This window comes from Patella vulgata, chromosome 2 (assembly GCF_932274485.2).
Source record: "Patella vulgata chromosome 2, xgPatVulg1.2, whole genome shotgun sequence".
Classification (NCBI taxonomy): Eukaryota; Metazoa; Mollusca; class Gastropoda; family Patellidae; genus Patella; species Patella vulgata.
This window is the reverse complement of record NC_065880.2, coordinates 29,243,937-29,264,441: the sequence shown is the minus strand read 5'-3', so window position 1 is coordinate 29,264,441 and position 20,505 is coordinate 29,243,937. Positions and strand designations below refer to the sequence as shown.

General features: G+C 32.6%; 1 protein-coding gene across 1 annotated transcript in view; it reads right to left on the bottom strand.

Annotated features, from left to right (window-relative positions):
- The window catches only part of LOC126812387 (proto-oncogene tyrosine-protein kinase ROS), a 143,699-nt gene that overhangs the window by 85,433 nt on the left and 37,761 nt on the right, over positions 1-20,505 (bottom strand). Inside the window, exon 2 of the mRNA XM_050538764.2 lies at positions 15,618-15,674. Within this exon, the coding sequence (XP_050394721.2) occupies positions 15,618-15,674 (57 nt within the window). The remainder of the gene's footprint in view (positions 1-15,617; positions 15,675-20,505) is intronic.

Below are 20,505 nucleotides of genomic sequence, written 5' to 3'. Positions count from 1 at the left end.
CAACAAGCTAAAACATGATTTTTCATACAATCAGGGGTCATAATTCAGGAAGTTACTACCCGATATGCCTAAATATGGAAAGGAACCAAGTTCTTTGGGTTATAAACATGCATTTCAAGTTTCATCAAAATCAGATCAAAATTGTGACCTCTACAGGGTCCACAACTTTGATATACTAGATGTTTACACTAGTTGTGTATGAGGTGCGGCCATTTTGTCCGGCAGAGGGTCCACAACCTTGATCTACCATATTTTTATGCTATTTCAGAACGAGGGGGGGCAATTTTGTCTGTCAGTTTTGGTCCAATTTTCACGAAATTCAAACTCAAACATCCTTAGGATGTAACGGTAATATACTAAAACGGTTTTATGAATCAGATAAAAAACGCAATTTTTCGTACAATCAGGGTCCATAATTCAGAAAGTTATAGTCCTGTATACGCGAATATCGAAAGGATCCGAGATCTTTGGGTTATAAACTTACATTTCAAATTTCAACAAAATGGGATAAAAATTGTGACCTCTATAGGGTTCACAAGCTAAAAACGCAATTTTTCATACAATCAGGGGCCATAATCCATGAAGTTACGATCCGATACATGCCAATATCGAAAGGAACCGAGATCTTAGGGAGATAAACCTATATTTTAAGTTTTGTTGAAATCGGATAAAAATTGTGACCTGTAGAGTGTCCACAAACAATTGTGGACGTCCGGATGGAACGGGACGACGACAATATACGTCCACATGAAAATGTGGGCGTATAAAAACTATGTCTATTAGTCAAAGAGCCTCAGGGGAGCAGGGCACTGGTGTGTCATGTCTTCAACAGTTTAAATGCACAAAACAAACTATACATGAACTTATTCTTATATGAGGAGTTAATAGATAATAGTCAATACATTTTTAAGTAATACTTCTGTATTCAGTTCAAGGGTATTTTCAAATTTTATATAAAGCACCACTGATAAATACTCTGATAGTTATCCCATTCATAAAAGCCAATCAATCCCTTGCAAACTACAATATTATGGAAGTTGTATATCTAAGGATTATCAGTACAAGAATAGTTCAATTCAGAATATATAACTATATGATGAATTGAACTCAAAACATTCGGCATTATAAGCAGATAATATAAACAAGCCAGTGCCACTTATAAGCTTTGGGCAAAATCAGAGCATTTAACTACAAGAAAAATGGCAGTTACACAGGAAATTATCATTTATCTCTATAAACCCAACAACTTTAACTCAAAGTTACCATTGAAATGTCATTGTTATTGCCTAATATTTCATTACATATTTATTTACACACAAGTTAGAGGCATTATTATTCTATATAATATACTTAAAGTTGTTTGCTCAATTCAATATGGTTTCAATTATAGAAGCAAAAGGAAAACAGAAAATAACTTATCTTGGATATTACAAATATCTTGAAACCTATTAAAGTTAATATTCAGCATTTACATTGTAAATAAGAAAATATATGTTAATGCATTGCAGCAAACTCTGATCTTTTTTTAGCATGTTTTTTCTTCGTTCTCTAATGCATTTTTGTTAATTTAATATCACAAATGTGTGTTGACTGAAATCTAGAAAACAACAGTAGCTCCATGCTGATCAAGAATGTCCCGTGACGCCAGTATGGAAGCCAACATCACCCGCAAAAAGATGAACCCAATTTCTCTAGCAATAATTCATTTTTATCAGAACAGAGAGAAAGAGATCTACATACATCGTATATGTATGTTTCATGGCAATTTGCAGTCATCCACAAAGTAAGTACATGAAAAACATACTCGAAATATAAACTGAGTAGAATGTCTCCAGGGGGAAAAAATTAAAACTTTACAACCCCTATTCTTTTAGAAGCATGAAATTTGAAGATTTATTTCATTTCTTTTTAGAATTCCTGAACCAGAAATTTTTTCATTATTCTCTTTGAACAAAAATCAAAGCACTAATCAATCAAATTGCTTATATCTATTTAGCCTATTAGCCTACTCGTAAGCAGAAAATGCACATCATTGAACATTAGTCAAGGTATTGATGAAATTAAACTAAATGTAGAAACTGATGATAGGTTAACCCTTTAGCAATTAGACTGCCCAGTCATGTGCACAGCTGGCCCACCAGCATGAGCGGGTAAATAGTCGGAAAGCTATTCACATAATTCAGGCAGTCTCAGGAACAGCAGTTTCATTCTGTTCAAGGGTGCATCAGTATTATTATATCACTTTTTGTTCCAAGTAGTCAATTCTATATATGTGCTAAAGGGTTAAGGGTACTAATCAATTTTACTTTAGATTTACTTGCAACTATTATTTTTTCACTGATGTCAACTGAATTAGATTGGGAGGAAATGAAATGAAATGAAATGAAATGGGGTTTAACGTCCTACTGTTCTGCTCCAAACTGGGCTAATGAAGAAGGGCATACGCCATACAATGTGCTGAGGGAAATTTTGCCCGGACAGCATGTACGCCAATGTATACACGGGACCACGGTTTTTCATCCCATCCGAACGACTAGACAGCTGTCCTTGTCAGGCCCTCCATCCTGCATCACTGACAAGGGGGAGCCAGGCCAGAAAAATCTGGATGAACTTTCTCGGCCAATGCAGGGATCGAACACCCGACCTCCAGGCTAGCGAGACAGCGTCTTAACAGGTTGTGTGCACAAATAACTTTCACCTTAATTAACATTACTAAAGTTAACTGGTCTAAGTGAAAAAGTTGGTCTTATGGTTTTACCTAATGAAATACATATATGGAAATATACTGATGTCCAAAAGAAAGTATACACACTAAAAGTATGACTAAGTTTTGTTTAGATTAAAAACATTTGATAAAGCATTACTGAGTTTGTCTCTGCGTCCAAACTCACTATTTCTAAGCAAAATAAAAATGTGAAACAAATTGACATTCTACCCAATTACCGTATACCATGGAAAAACGACTTTGGTTGATGCAGCACAAAATGCACAGTGTATACTTTCTTTTGGACATTAGTATATGATATATATAAAGAAGATCCCTTTGCTGTTCGTTTGTCATTAGGACTACATGTCTGCCCTAGTTTAAAATATTGAAACATGGGTATGGTAATTTTTATTTGAAATTTACAGTACTTTGGGTGAACTATTAGAATTTGGCTGATTGGTAAAGAAGATTAAAAACAGCAGGAGACCTTTCAATGAAAGCATATCTGTCTGTCTGTCTATCACACTTTTTGGGACACAATAATTCTGCTTCTAAATAGTAATAATATGTCCATGTAAAATCCACAAAACATAAAATCTTCAGGCTTGGTGTGCATGTTCATTACAGTAGGTGAATGTCTGGACTGAGCTTGACAATGAACATTGTTTGTTCGGGCTATTCAGAGATAAGCAATTGGATTGGTTGAGACTTTGGAACACAATAATTTTGATTCCAATTGTGTGATAGTGATGAAATTTGATGTATAGTTTGATTTGCTACAAATTTCCAGAATCTTGTTAGCCCAGTTGTAGGCCTGAAAGAAGCACCTGTTTAAAACTCTTTAGATGTCTTTAATGATGCCCTCGACAGTTCCCATATTTAAACAGTTTCACATCACTGAAAATAATGAAGTGTTACCATTTAAATTACAACCTTAGCTCTTTAATCTTATCACTTGTTGTTGATATCAACTTTATTGGAGGAAGAGGCTAACACATCTATCAAATCCCGTCTCTTTTAGTTATTCAAATGATTAGCCACATGGTCCAATTTTTTTGAAAAAACAGATTTACTCTACAGTGAAACAGGTTGAGAACAATTTGATGATGTTTTAATAAAATTATTTACAATTTTCCATTAAAGCTACTTTGGGATGGAAATACATTTTTCTGTTTGTAGAACAATGCCAAAATATTTGGAAACTCGCAGGTTATGACACTAAATTTTTCCACCCATTGTGTTCATTTCTCAAGCATTAAAACTGACAAAGTGGGACCTTAATGGTATGTCAAAAAATATTTTCAGTTTGTAGAATAATGACAAAATATTTGGAAACTTGTTACTTATGACACTAAATTTTCCCACACGGTTGTGTTAATTTCTCAAGCATTAAAATTGACAAAGTGGGACCTTAATGGTATGTCAAAAAATATTTTCAGTATTATATTAGCTGCCTTGTCAAACAGCTGAACACCATGTATGTTACAAGGGCAGTCATATTCCTTCTTCTGAAACATTTTAACTTGATATCCTTCTTACACCATTTACACCACTAACATCATGTTTAAAAAAAAAAACATGTAACTCTCCTTCAACCAATCAAATACCTTCTTCAATACAACACCTGGTAGACACTTGTTGATTACAGGGATGGGAACATTTTTAAATTTCTTCATGAGTTACTCTTAATTCAAAATACTTATTACATAATAATAAATATAATAAAACAAATGAAAACTTGATTAGAAGATTTAGAGTATGTTTAGTAGTACATTTAAACAAAAGATAGGTTGCCAGGCAACGAAACATACGCCCACAGCAGCTAAATTTTCCAAGCAGTCAACAAGAGTTATCACATATTTTTATTTTTTCGGTAATGAAACATTTATAATACACTAAAATCTGATTAAGAGTAACAACTCATTAAGTAATTATCAGAAAATCATTAGAATTTTTTTTTTTTTTCAAAGTTCTGCCCCATGCTAACGTTTAGTATATGAAACATTTAATATCATGGATTTAGCTCTTCAAGTTATCAAAATTCATTGAAAATCAATATACTTGTTTGTCTCAAGACCTTAAACTTTAGCATCTAGAGTGTCACAAGATTTTTCAAAGTGATCAAGGGTCATAACTTTGGCAGTAATTATCAGAAATCTTTAGACTTCTTCGCCTCATGACCTTAAACACTTTGTATCAATTTAAAGTCAATCGGATATTAACTTTAGCTTCTAGAGCGTCAAGAAAAATTTCAAAGTGATCAAGGGCCATAACTCTGGCAGTAAATATCGGAAATCGCTGAAAATCAATAGGCTTCTTCGTCTCATGACCTTAAACTCTGTGTATAAATTAAACGTCAATCGGATATTCACTTTAGCCTCTAGAGCGTGCAGCAAGAGTTTTTGAAGTGATCAAGGGCCATAACTCTGGCAGTAATTATTGGAAAATCAATAGGCTTCTTCATCTCATGACCTTAAACACTGTGTATAAATTTAAAGTCAATCAGATTTTAACTTTAGCCTCTAGAGCGTCCACAAGCAATTGTGGACGCCGGACCGACAGACCGACGGACAGACCGACGGGGGCGACGACAATATACGACCACATTTCAATGTGGGAGTATAAAAATTATCTTTAAATAAAACACAATAAAAAAAGGGTGTTTTCTGTCGTAGAAGAATACAAGATGCATGATACAATTTTATTTTTCCACAAAAAACACTGTTTAAGTAAGTTTGATGTTTAGGGTGGTTTTTTGGTGCGTGGTGGTGAGGGGCAGCAAAGTTATGGACCTCTATTGGCAGCATAAACCCTATTTACATGTATGCCACTGAGCTAAATACATGTAGCAAAGGATTTTTGCAAAATATTCCATACTACAATGAATGATAAAAATAAAAGTTGATCCATGTATCTAGTCTCAGATATACAAGTAAATGTCACAGCATTTTGTTGAAAGTTCGTGCATTAACAAACAACAGGAACATCAAACAGTTCTTCTTTTTAAGTTCCTTTAAAGACAAAATGTTTTCAGAATTGATACCAGATTTGAGAGATGAATGCAAAATGCTGGCAGCAAATTGTCCAGTATATTATTTGGTCATAAAACAGTGGAAACATAAAACAAAACGTATAAAACAAAACATAGTCAACAGGAAATAATTTGATCCAGTCCTGATTTCTGGGAAACTGTCCATCATAGATGATGCCCGAAAGGTCAGAAAAGGGGTCAATATGACATTTTGACATAATAATCTTGGATAAATATTAGATTTAACATTTAGAAGGTATTAAAGTTGTCAATTTAGAACACAAACAAGAATATTTATATTCGAGAATTAAATGTAAATAGCCATGACCCCGTAGAAAGTCATAAACAACTTAATCTACAAATTCAATAAAGTTAAACTATCAATACAATACAACAGAATTTACAAACAACTGAGATTCTGTTATTTTATTAAAATCAAAAAAGATTAGCAATTAATTGAATATGTGTGTTTCTTCAAAATTTATTGACCAGTTTTCTATGTAGTAGTCTTGAGTGCATTTTGCCATACAGACATTTCTTTACATGTGTGCTACAGTTTGTTATAAAATTCTCATCATCAAATCATCTCTAGAAATATGATTCTTTCATTTAATTCTTGCTTTTAGGAAATAAATAGATAAAAAGCATGGTTTGTACATCTAGTTTTTTGAGTAATTTATGTATAATTAAATTAAATATTTTAATTTCCTGGCTGCAAGAATTGCTCAAATACGAGAAACAATTGTACAATCCATCTACAATTTTCAGTACACTAGATATTTTTCAAGATTTGAGCCACTGTAATGCAGTCAGTTCATTATCTTTTAGTCTTTAAATGAATGAAAGTATAAATATTTAGATATACTCTAGTTTAAGATACAATAATGATGACATTTTGATAAGACATGGGGCTAGCTTCCTCAGTAAAAGGAATAAACTGAAGAAAATCCCACTTTGTCATCTTAAATTTGTAATTAAAGAAGTTCCATCTGGTTACTTCTGTTTTTTTTTTTAAATTATATATCTCTTTTTTTTTTGTCAGTTGTAAGACTTTAACTGTGTCTTTCTTCCAGATTTTATATTTCTTCAGACAGCTATATATAAGCTGTTTAAAACTGTGGGCCACCACTATCACTTTCAAAGATATTTTAATTATCTACCCAAAATAATACAAAGGAATTCCTTTCAACTTAATTTATACAATTTATACAATATTGTCATTGTTATCAACTGAACTTCTTGAATAAAGTTTAAGAAGAAACAAAGGACAAAAAGTTACTACAAAGTACAATGAAACTTTATTGTAGTGAAATTAATAACAGTATAGGACTATAAGCTACTTTAAAACGGAGCTGCTTAGAATTCTACTATTCATTTACAAGCATGTAAATATGCTGCAAATCACAGGGGAGAATATACATGTACATCATGATGATACATGTAGGCACCTACTTGCTATTCCAAACTTCAAATCAAAACAGTAAAAATCCAAACATCAATCTACCTTCAGCTTATCAATAACAACCATGGCTTCCATGTCGGCTGTATATGCCGGTCGGGACTGGGGGCTTTGGAAAATGACCTAAACTGGATCAGACCCATAGGTCATTTTGCACACCGGAAAAATAGCATATTTTGTATCAAATCATAAAATCCCCGGACACGACGAAACTCTGTGCGTGTCGTGATGTAAACTGTCGGGTATAATAAAATTAACAGTGTTCAGTAGCCCACAAATGGAAACCACTGCCAATTAATTATCCTTATGTATATTGCCCTAATCACAATCAACAGAGGATTAACATCAAACAGATTAAAAGCTTAACATTTAACCAATTTATTTAGGTGTGTGTGTGTTTGGTTTTATAATTAGTAATACTGTGATCATTCTTTAACTTGAGTTGTTGTTACAGCATATTTGCCGACTTTCATCACTTGTGCGGCCATATTTACTGTATCAACATCAAACAAATTAAAAACTTTTCTTTGATGTCTTCACTTGATTACAAGAGTTAATCATGTCAACGCTGCGAATGATATATATATAACAGAAATGTTAGCATTTACTATATCATTTCAAAATGTTGAAATTCCTCACTTCCCAGAATAACAAAAGAAAGCAAGATGATGATATTGCCATCAATGAATCCGACCTCCCTTCTTCAACACCGGCCCACAAGGAAGACAGTTCCACTCCAAAAAACAAAGTCAGCCGTAAATTCTCTACTAAATGGTCACAAATATTCCTGTGGTTAAGATATGATATTCCCACACAAAAGATGTATTGCCAGGTGTGTTTTTAATCCATTTTTTTTCTTTTATATAACAATTGATAGAAGTCACTTTGCTTGACAATGAACTTTTTCGCTGGCCGCCATTTTGAAATATGTGCAAACATCTTGACATGTTATCGAGTGAAAATACTAACACGATATTATTTGAGCTCACAAAATATCACAAGTTAATTTATTGATAGGTTTAAGAATTATGTTAATTATTGTACATTTTTATCACTTTGAATTATTTACGTGAGCTAATCATTCGGAACTACTTTTTCCCCGTTTATGGAGAAATAGTCAACAGCCATTTACGTCACGTACGCAGTGTTGACTGCGAGCGTGGTTTCTCATGCCAGAACGTAATAAAAACCAACTTACGATGTTCCTTGAGCATGAAAACTCTTGACGAATTAATGAGGATTTCTATGGGGGGACCACCACTTTACAGACATGGAAATCTTGTAAAAAAACAACGAATATATACAGGCGATATTGTAAACAAATTAGGAAAATAGTGTACTTGCTATGAATGAATGTATCTTGTTATTGTTATATATAAATATTTTATGAATGTATAAATAAATAAATGATGATAATTGATTACATGTGTTCTTTTATTTATTAGGAGGTGGGTATAAATGTAGATGTGAGATTGTATTTTTGTGTGACTGTCGTTGGCCCAATTAAAGCCAATCGACATTCCAATAGCGTGTAGTTTTTTACTTCTTATTATGTGCTAAAAATAGCACCACTTTCTACGTGAGGAAAATGACCGATTGGGAAAATTTTGAAGTGGAAGCCCTGATAACAACTATACATACATGTATATGTGAGATGCTACATGTATGTCATATGTCAAAGTGTAGAACATCAAAAGTAAAATGAAATCTAAATTCCATCACACTCTTACTCAACAGACAATAGATAAATTTTCCTAAAATACAAATTTTGATAATACGATACTAAGGTACTTAATAATGAGAATATTTACTAAAGTAATAAACCACACTATAGATTTACTATAGATTTACTTTCCATTTGAATATAAATAAGGCCACATTCAAAATCCTACCTCCAATTTCTTCTGGAAAAAAATAATTTAAAAACAAAAAGTACTTAGTTGCTAATCTCAAAAGCTTTTACTTTCAAAAGTTAAAGTTCTAAAATTTTAACAAAACATTGCACACAAGAATTGAGTGGGTTATTTAATAAACAAGACCCTTGAAGAACTAAAAATTAAATTGGTTTGGTCTAAGCATTAAGTTAAATTATATAAACCTGTATTAGTTAGAAGAAGTAATTACATGTTCGTGTACATTATTACCATATCATTAGTATTGTCAACAGTATTCTCTATGGGGGAACTTCTTAATACTTCCATGAATATAAATGATGTTTTTGTATCATTATATCATATAGAGAAATAACTTCAATAACACTGCTAAATTATTATAAGGTAGAACAATTGCTTTAGCACCTCTTTGTGCACTACACAGTAAACATAACATCACATCACAACACATCTAATCAGGAACTGAATCACAGTTGTCGAGCAGTAAGAGAAACTGGACAATCGATTAGAATGTCTGCAGTTTGAATCCCAGTGTGGGCAGTAGTGGCTGGGTTGACAAGTAATGTGTTGAGTAGTCCTTCGGATGGGACAGAAAATCAAGATAAACCTGTGTACACATTGGTATGCACGTGATCATAGAAATTAAACTATTAACATTATAAGAACCTGATCTAAACATGTTGATCACAAACAACTAATTGCTACTGCAAAGATGTTTCAAAACTTGAAACAAATTGTAATATCAATACAATAATATTCATAATTTGAACTGAAGGGAACCAGAATCAGTGGCTTTTATTGATGAGTTTCATATTTTATTTATGATTTGCTAAGTTTTATTTTTCAATATGATTTTTTTAAATCAAGATAATAAGTCTTTTGAAGTGTTGATGAGCCATTTCAAGTTTTGTCCACATAATTCCAACCTTGCCTGATTGGCCTATTCAGTAAATGATAAACCTCCTTAATAGGTATCATATAAAATGGTAGCCTGAAGCATTTAAGATAAACATGACAAGACTGATACTGGATTGTAGAAGATCACAGCATCAACTCTCTTCTGCTAATTCTTTCATTTCACTTTACAAATAACAAACAGCATAATTATCCAAAACTATTCCCTCATCGTCCTCAGTAACCTGCATATTAACAAACATTCATTGACAACCATTGAGAAAAAGACATTCCTTAATATTTATTTAGAAACTTGATTATCTTTATTTAAGAAAATAAACTAAAAATTGAAAAATAGTCTTATGATGACAGACTGACCAAGGAATTTCACAGATAAAGCAAATGGCATCTTGGCATAATTTTATGAGGACTTCTGTTTTCAAAATCAATGATAAACTGAAAGTAAATGCTTAAACAGAAATTCTAGGTAAATCATAAATTGAAAGAGGTAGTTGAAAGATATCTAGGTAAATGACACATCATGTACATTGAAAAGTTTAGGTGAATACCTATTTGGAAAAACAAGGTCAATGATAAATTGAAAGATATAGACGATTGATAAATTGAAAATTCTAGGTGAATGAAAAATAGAAAAGTCTAGGTAAATGATCAATTGAACAGTCTAGGTGAATGATTAATTGAAAAGTGTAGGTGAAATCTAAGGCTGTGTTCACATACATGTGACGGATTTTATGAATGCACTTTAAATCATAAGATCTGACACTGAGTAAGTGTTGTAGTATTGATACCTGCCTTATTTATATGTGACAAGTAGTAGGGTCACCTGCCCAATCCCATCCTTCCATTTTTAAAAATTACCTGCGCACAATGAAATATTGATATTAAGATATATCATATGTTAGTACCGAAATGACATGGTTAGTGTCGAGTGGAACTTAAACTCTCTCTCTCTCTCTCTCTCTTTGTCTCTGTATCAACTCTTTTATTTGTTAATAAGCAGTTACATGTAGAATCAGTTATACCTCAGAGAGAAAGAGTGGTCTACTGTGGCATATGGTTGCACCAGCTCCCAAATTCAAGAAATCCCGAAAATGCAGGTTTAATTTTCTGCAGACAGAGTCATTCCTAAATAGCAACTGGCTACACTTAATGTCCTTTTATTGTTACAACCTAACTCACTAACAAGCAATCAAAATATGAAATGGGATTTGAAGTAATCAATAAATTGATTTAAAAATGTTTTAATAAATGAAGATGTCACAATATAACCATAACCTTTCCAACAAAATGATCATCCATAAGACTGACTGGCTTGTGAAATTTATAGATAATGTTAAGATGGTGAGCTCATGCGAAAGAGTGTGACATAGTTATCTCATCTGTTAGGTGACCTGCAACTTCAAGACATAAAAAAGGTGTAAAGTGATTTGCATGGTTTTAAATTCCAATTTTGTGTACTGATTGCTTTCAGGATTGGCTGCTCCTATGCTTATTAGCTTTCAACTAAATAATTCATTAATCTTATTGGCTTTAAACAAACTCTTTATACCACAGATCCACTATCAAATACTTTGGTTTAGCCTCTGACAATTACTTGTTGATTTAATAAGTTGGGTATTTTCTCTGGGAACAGTTATCTAGACTGACAATTATGGTTTATACCAAGACTTTCCAATCAATTAACTTGTTCCTTCATTTGATTGTCTCTTTATATCGATTTCAACACAAGTTAGATCTATACCTTTGCTAGCATCACCTGTTATATCTTATTTTAAGATTTCCAAAATATACAGTAAGGAAGTCACAGTTAAATTTGTCTGGGAAATTTTCAACTGTATTCACATCAAGTGCCACAAACTAATTTTTAGCAAGTATCTATAAAAGTATGAATTTAAACAGTCATTCGGTTTTTCAGTGTGGCTTTGTGGTTGAGAACACTGTAGTCGTTTGGATTGGACAAAAAACTGAGGTCACATGTACATGATGGCATGCACATAAAAGAACAGTGGACAGTTGAAATTTAATGAAGGGCAAGTTGAATTTAAAAAGTTGAAAAATTAATAAATGTAGTTGAATATTTTTTTTTTTCTAGTTAAATTCTTTTTTTACTCAGACGGTTATATAATTTTTGTAGTTATTAGGCTTTCGAATTTTCATCTGAAAGACTATTGTTATTAATAAAATTATTATTATTATTATTTACCGCGGGAGACTATTTCTCCATACCTGTAACAGATACCGATCTGGGACCTAATTTTCTATGGTGGTTAGGTGATCAACTATTTTTGAAACTTCTGCGCAAAAGAAGGGCCATAACTCTAGATGTAATTAACGGAAATTGCTGAAATTCAATAGGCTTCTCCATTCTATTAATTTAAATGATGCATATAAATTTCATACAAATTGGAGGATAACTTTTGTCGTTAGAGTGTTCACAAAGTGCAACCAAGTGAAACAAGGGCCATAACTCCAGAAGAAATTAACAGACGTTATTGAAATTAAATAGGCTTCTTCATCTCACTAATACAAACAACATATATCGATTTCAAAACAATCAGATGATAAATGTAGTCTGTAGAGTGTTCACAAGAAATTGTTGACAACGGACAGTCTTCCAGATGGATAGACTGGCAGACGGAGGTGACGGCAATATATGACCACATTTCCATGTGGGCGTATAAAAAATGAAATGCCGAGAGTAAATAAATGGACATTCCTACTACAGTTAACTTAAAAGTTATACAAATATCCCTATCATCCATATATATAAGCATTTAAAAAGAATTTTGTAACACTGTTAATAATTGAACCAAGCAAGTTTTATAAAATAATCTTTCTCTGAAACTTATTTACGAGAAAATGTGAACTGGCTATCGACCATGAAGAAGTGGGTGAGGATTATATGCAGCCACAGTAAAATGTTGGCAAATTTAATGTTATTTTATATCTTAAAATTGCATGAAATATCCAGTTTTTACATGTTGAATAATAAATGTCAATCCTTTCACAAACAGAACTGCACTTTTTATTAGATATAAGACCTTATAAGAATTGCCATTTCCTAAAGGCAGAAATATTAGATCTTTCATCTAGAACCTACATGTACAAGGCAAATTATTGAATTTTTATGAAAATTGATATTTTTAATTATAAATTATTTCAGGTGGCATTTTTTATGAAAATTGATATTTTTAATTATAAATTATTTCAGGTGGCAATCCTATTTCAAACATTTTTTAATGACTTAAACACATACTGGTAATTATCTATTATGCAAAAAGAATTATAAAATGTCTTTTGTTTTACTCAGGTTATCTACAACAGTGTAAAAACTAACATTTCCAATGACAAATTCTTTTATGTGACAATCATACATGTACTTCAAAACAGTTTCAGCAAATCAGAAAACATCGAATAACTATTATGTTAAAAACGATACAATTTACATAAAAAACTGAAACACTATTCCTTTACATTAACCAAATTAACTTTTTTAAAAACATAATAATTCCAATGATTAATGAAAAATTATTTTATGTGACTACTTTTGCTAGCTATTACGTCTATTTGATTTAAAAAAAAAAAAATGAAATACTGTTACTTCTCTGATGTTACATTAACTGTGTCTTGTTTTATGTTATTTACTGAAGCAGACAAATTATTAGAAGAATAAAATATGTTGTTAGCAGAGCAATCTATCAATCCATTAAATCACAATCTGGATGTAAATGACTGCAAGTAGCTTATGATTGAAGCTCAGCAATAACATTATCTTAACTCTCTCAGTGTGTACAGAGAAACATAAGAAGACAGGCATGATAATTGATTTAGCCAATGGTGCCAGCATGGCCATCATCACATACTGTTCTAGTTGACTGGGTAATTCCACTATAATGGTCAGTACTGATTACTGGACAATTGGTGTTCTTGTCTTTTGTGATGTGATACCAAATATAATTCCTGTAAATTAACAGTAATGTTAACCCACTGTGTGGTTTCATTCCTCTTGTACATTGGTTTAATACTGATAAACTAGAGCTTGCCTAGTGGTTGATAGGTTAGCTGTCTAGTAATTTAACATGCCTTTATGGCTAATAGTTAACAGGTTGCTATAAACTACAGGTGGTTACCAAATCTGTACATCAAACTGTTTAAACACAGATTTAATCAGACTACAATTCTTTTCATCTAGCATTTCTTTCTTTTAAATGTATTTCAAGTACTTTGTAATCAGAATAGTCATTTTTCAAGATTACCTGACATATGTTTGGGAAATCTACATTTGTTTGGTTACAAAGAATTCTGTGAAGAAAGAATTTCTGCGTGTGAAATTAAGAAAACATTTTCCATCATACATAATGTAAATCTAAAGCTTCAAATTGTGTTAATATTGCTTCAGCTGTTTTGAAGAAGTTAAAAAAAAGCAACCAAAATGAATGGATATTCTGAACATACATTTTTCAGAATACGCCTCCAGAACATTTATTCATTTTATCGCTGTCACTTGAATGAGCTTTCTAAAAGTATGCATTCAGTTCCATTTTAAAACTTCTTTTTAATCCAAATAAACTTATAAATTTCGGAATCAAAGACAAGCAACATATTTCTTACTTTGTTAGCTAATATGAGAAGAAATGTTCTTTATCTGGAATGGTGTATAATCAAATATTAATACCAGACATTGCATCCTATTTTCTCCTAACAGAAATGACAAGACAACTGTGGACCTTTCTAGGCCACATTTGTAATTGCACAAAGTGGCCAGAAACATACTGTTCAGAAACTACAATCACACCATCATCTGGACAGCTGTTTTGTTGATAATGTCAGAAAAAATGTAATTATCTTAAAAACATAAATACCATCTTGCCTAGTGTTAAGTGTGAGATTAGTTTCATTCCCAAGGATGTCTTCAAAAGGTAAAGAATATATGTATTAACATTAAATTATGGTTCCTGTTTTATAAGAGATTATAGATATGTAACTGTAGCAGAAACAAAGGCATCATATAAATTCATGTATTAACATTTTCAAAAATAAAAAGATAGGTTTCCATGCAACGTAACAGAACACAGCAGATAAGTCGTCCGGGGAGTCAACAAGGGCTGTTGCATATTTTTTTCTTTTGTCAGAAATGAAAACATTTACAACACACTAAAATCTGATTACGAGTAACAACCCATCTGGCTTCTAATTCTGCCCTATTCTAACATTTAGCATACAAAACATTTAATATCAATTGCCATAAGCATTGGAAATTGTTGAAAATTGATAGGTTATAATAAATGTAAGTCAATCGGTTATAATAAATGTAAGTCAATCGGATATTAACTTTAGCCTCTCAAGCGTCCATAAGATTTTTCAAAGTGATCGTGGGCCATAACTATGGCAGTAATTATCGGAAATCGTTGAAAATCAATAGGCTTCTTCATGTTACGACCTTAAAAATCACTAGGCTTCTTCGTCTCATGGTCTTTAACACTGTGCATAAATTTAAAGTCAATCGTATTTAAACTTTAGCCTGTTGATGGACTGAAGGAATGACAGACGGACGGGGGCGACGACAATATTCGATCACATTTCTATATCAGCACATAAAAATTAAAAGGTTACCTCATGCTGTCTGCATTCTGCATCACAAAACAAACTTCCTCTTCCATGTACAATATCCTGAAGAAAAAAAAAGAGGATACAATAAATAGATGCAGTAAGTTTCCTTCACCCCTTGGCTCCCAGATCTATAGAAATGTTAGCATGCTTCAGTATCAAATATACATGTATATCTATAATTTTTACTGTAGTTTCAGTTAAGTCTTACTGTAGTTTCAGTGTACTAATGGCCAACAATTAATACCTATTGGTAAATCCGGCCCAGGCCCAAAAAGCAAAAAATGTGGACCTTATTTTATTTACACTAGTTGGTCCTGGATAAGAACCACAAACAACAGAAATAAATGATTCTTAGCATCGCTCAGAGATGGGGGAAACTGAGTCATGGGGATTTGATATGGTATTCTGCACACAGAGATCCATCTACTCATACTTCGAGAATAGATCTCTGCCCTAAATGGTCGCCATATCCAACAATTAGTATACTGTTTTGTAATGCAGTCCTACTCCTGCTCACATCTGTTATAAACAAAAAGACTAATTAAACCTTTTCAATTTTATTAAATGAAAGCAGAATATAAACTTCTCAAAAGTCTCGAAATATGCTTAAAATGTCGGTCAACTAGCTTAGTGACTCTTCTCAAGCGGAGAAGCACATTAAATCATTTTAGAATTTTCAAAAATCTATTGGATGGCAATATGGATTACTGTGATTTGGCCATTTCTTTTTCAACCAACAAAACTTATTTTTGTTGAAAGGTATATGCCTAATGGCCAGGAAATATAAATATGGACTCAATTTCATAATAATCCACAATACATGTAATTAAAAGATACATTATGTAAGATTTAGATAAAGAGATAGCCATTCTTTTTATAATAGTTTGAAAATAAATAATGTAAAATAAATAATTTGAAAATTTCATTCCAATTACTCTATAATTGCAAGCAAAGATATTAGCCTTTGAAGGTTTGACAAGACGTGTGCAATAATTGCAACCACCAAACTGGTTGTTCAAAGCTAAGTCTCGCTCCTCCATTTTTAAATCAAATTAAAATATGGCTAAACTTCTAATCTATTTAATATCGGAGAAATCCGATGCCATAAATGTAGTCTGTAGAGTGTTCACAAGAAATTGTGGATGACGGACAGACGGACGGATGGGGGTGACGGAAATATCTGATGACATTTCCATGTGGGGGTATAACAAAAGGGATCTAAAATAATTAGCTATATAATTAAATGATGCATATACATTTCATACATATCGGTTGATAACTTTCATCAATTGAGCATTAACAAGGCTGAACAAAGTGAAATAAGGGCCGGGCCATAACTCGCAGTAATTATCGGAAATCAGTGAAAATCAATAGGCTTCTTCGTCTCATGACCTTAAACACTGTGCATAAATTTTAAGTCAATTGTGGACGCCGGACCACCAGATGGACGACAATATACGACCACATTTCAATGTGCGTATATAAAAATGATTTAATCAATGGACGAAAATTCTATCACTTTCTATCAATATCATTTTCAATATAATATAATAAATAATATGGGTAATGTGAAATAAGCAGCTAAGTATCATTATTAATGTTAAGTAAGAGACCAGATTGTTTTTGTCCAGACATAAACATCAATCAGTGTCTGTAGACCAATGTCTATTAACCACATTTTATGCCATAAAGATAAAGCACAGAACATACTTTCTTATTTCACAGATTAACTATCAAAATAATTCTACATCCTAACACATTTTGTTACATGAGCAATCCTATTAAAATAAAATATATTTCAAAGCAGGATTTAATAGAGCATCACGCTTTTAACACATCTTTTTGGGGGTTCTTAATACTGACGTGCTACATAATATTTCCATCAGATACTGTAGAACTGGTCCATTAACCCCTCCATTTAAATCCAATTGATCTCTAAAAAGATCTTGAGACTGAGTCCATGATTATGTGGGTAACAACACATAATTCGTCCCCATTTATTTGAACGTCAAACATTGAAATGACTTAATTGTGTGCATGGTCACAGAGTGATTTCCTGGTAAAGGTCTTCAGAAAGTCTCTCCTCCATGATGAGAATCAATGGAAAGTCTTGGTCAATAGCTGGCCATCTGTTTTTGTATAACACAAGATTAACCAGTTTATTAGATGTCATTTCTAATTCTTTTCTTTTTCTTCTTCAAATCATTCATCTTATTATGTTATCAATAATATCTTATCATCTGGGAGTGATATTGATTCTGAATAATAGTTTTCTCATTTGAGAATTTACTGAGAATTAGTGAAAAATTCTTTGACTTATAATATTATCAATAATATCTATTCTTGGAACACCAGTTGATTTCCTTCATTCTATAATTTTTGACCATTTTCATTAGCAGCTTGGTGTGGAAAATTAGGACAAACCTCAAGTCATTTCTATAATTTTCAAGGCAAGTAACTAAATAATTTATTATGAAAAGTAATTTCATTAAATCTATTTCTTCTGTTTTCTGGCTTGTTGACCCATTTATAAATATTATTCTCAAATGGGACGGTTTATTCTTGAACATCGGATACATGTTCTCATTTATTTGGACATGAAATGGGGTTTTCTGCACCGACTGGGCTAATGAAGAAAGACATATGCCATGCAGTGTGATATGAGGGAAATTGTGCCCAGACAGTGGCACTATGGCCTACTCTTATTTCGAATTCCAACAATCAAGGGTACTTTTACATGATGCGAATGTGTACATGAGACCGCTGTTTTTCATTCCTCCCAAACAACTAGACAATGTCCTACACTACTGACAAGGGGAAACCACAATGGAAAATCCTGAGGAACTTTCTCGGTCAACACCAGGAGCAAACTTGCGACCTCCTGGTTAGCTAGTCAGCATCATACCCAAATAGAGTCACTGTGACTCAAATTTATTTGAAGTTTATATACATGTACATGTAGTTAACATTCATAGAGAAAAGACAGTCTAGATAACTTGATTTTTTTAGGGTGTCCCTTCCAAAACCTATTATCTGAAGGATCCTGTAAAATAATGAAACGTCAGATACGATATTCATTGTCAATATTTAATCTGACAAAAATACAGTCTGCACTCACTCTTTAATACATTACTTCAAAAAAAAAAACTTTCTCTTAACAACATGCCTAACATGATCTAAAGAAAACAGAACGACATTGGCTAAACCATCTAGTCAAAAATCATCTAGATTTAGCCTAAGTTCACACAGTTGATGATGGGACAAATGTAATTATAGGGGCCTGATCTCTGGTATTTAATCATTTTAAGTCTTCATTTTCCCCTTCTCCAATATCCAATTTACCGACATTGTACCAGTGGAGACCTATTCTCCTTGCTTCCAATTCCTCACACCGCATCTCTATTTATTGGATGATGATTTAGATTGAAAGTTTCACAACTGAACTAGATACACTTAAAGTGACATTTTGACAAGTAGAAAATCTTTCCCATCTTTGTGAAGATTTCTAAAATTTCGGAGAATTCTTTTTTTTATTGGATAAGAATACAAGACATAAAGTAGTCTTTATATATAATAGGTTGTCAAATACATGTACCATTGGAATATGGTTTACTACTAAATTCTATAAAATTATATCTTGATATTAGCATGAAAAATTAATGATTTTGACTACTGTAGGCCTTTAATTAAGTCCAACAAACTGACAAGTGGTATTCTCTAAATAAAGAGTTAAGCTGGATAATCCTTTTTTTGCCAATTAGTAACATAACTGGCTCTGGCTGCTGAAAATCAATTTAACATGAATAGATGTACATGTATATGCAGAAAAGATGTAAAAGTCTTTCTAGAACACTCACTATCACTTTTCATTACAAAAGTCAAGTGCAGATCTGGGAATCTTTGGAAGTCAAAAAGGCACATAGACCATCAAAAACTTACCAGAAAAGGGTCATTTGTTCTTCTAACTGACAGATTTTTGGTGAATATTTCATTACTTTACCATTTAGTTACTTTGCACCCCTCCTACTTCACTACCTGAATGTCGGTAATTCTGGCTAGTTTTATTTCACTACTGGGATGTTAAACAATCCGGCTGGTTCTACTTCACTACTGGGATATCAGTCACCCTAACTGGTTCTACTTCACTATTGGGATGTCAGTCACTCTGACTGGTTCTACTTCACTATTGGGATGTCAGTCACTCTGACTGGTTCTAGTTCACTGCTTATTATATGTCAGTCACTCTGACTAGTTCTAGTTCACTACTTGGATGTCAGTCACTCTGACTGGTTCTACATGTACTTCACCACTGGGATGTCAGTCACTCTGACTAGTTCTACTTCACTACTGGAATGTCAGTCAATCTGATTGGTTCTACTTCACTACTCTGACTGGTATCTGGTTTGGAAGTTCACAAAACATTTTCTTACTATAAGGCCTGGTATTTTTTTTTTGTATACTACATTTTTCTCTTTGATCCCTTTGTGATTGACTATGTAGGGCCTCCTATATTTTTATATATTACACCTGACTATGTTTCCAATGTTTACTGATGAACAAATGATTGGCAAGAAAGAAGAAATGAAATCAACTGAGAATGACATAAACAAGAGACATATAGTAATCACAACCCTCTCCATTTTCCTCATAGACATATAAATTGATCTCCCTGTAAAGCGCTCGTCTCCGAAACCTCCTTTGACACATGCAAATATTACCACATTCTCATCCCACTTAGACTCAGACCTCAGATTTACGCTTCATAGATATCAAACCCGTGATTTATCGTCTATAATGACATGAAAGAGACAATACATATAACTCCTGATAAAGACCCCCTTCAATATGAAACCTGTAAGATGTCTCTTATTATATAAATGTAATGTGGCTA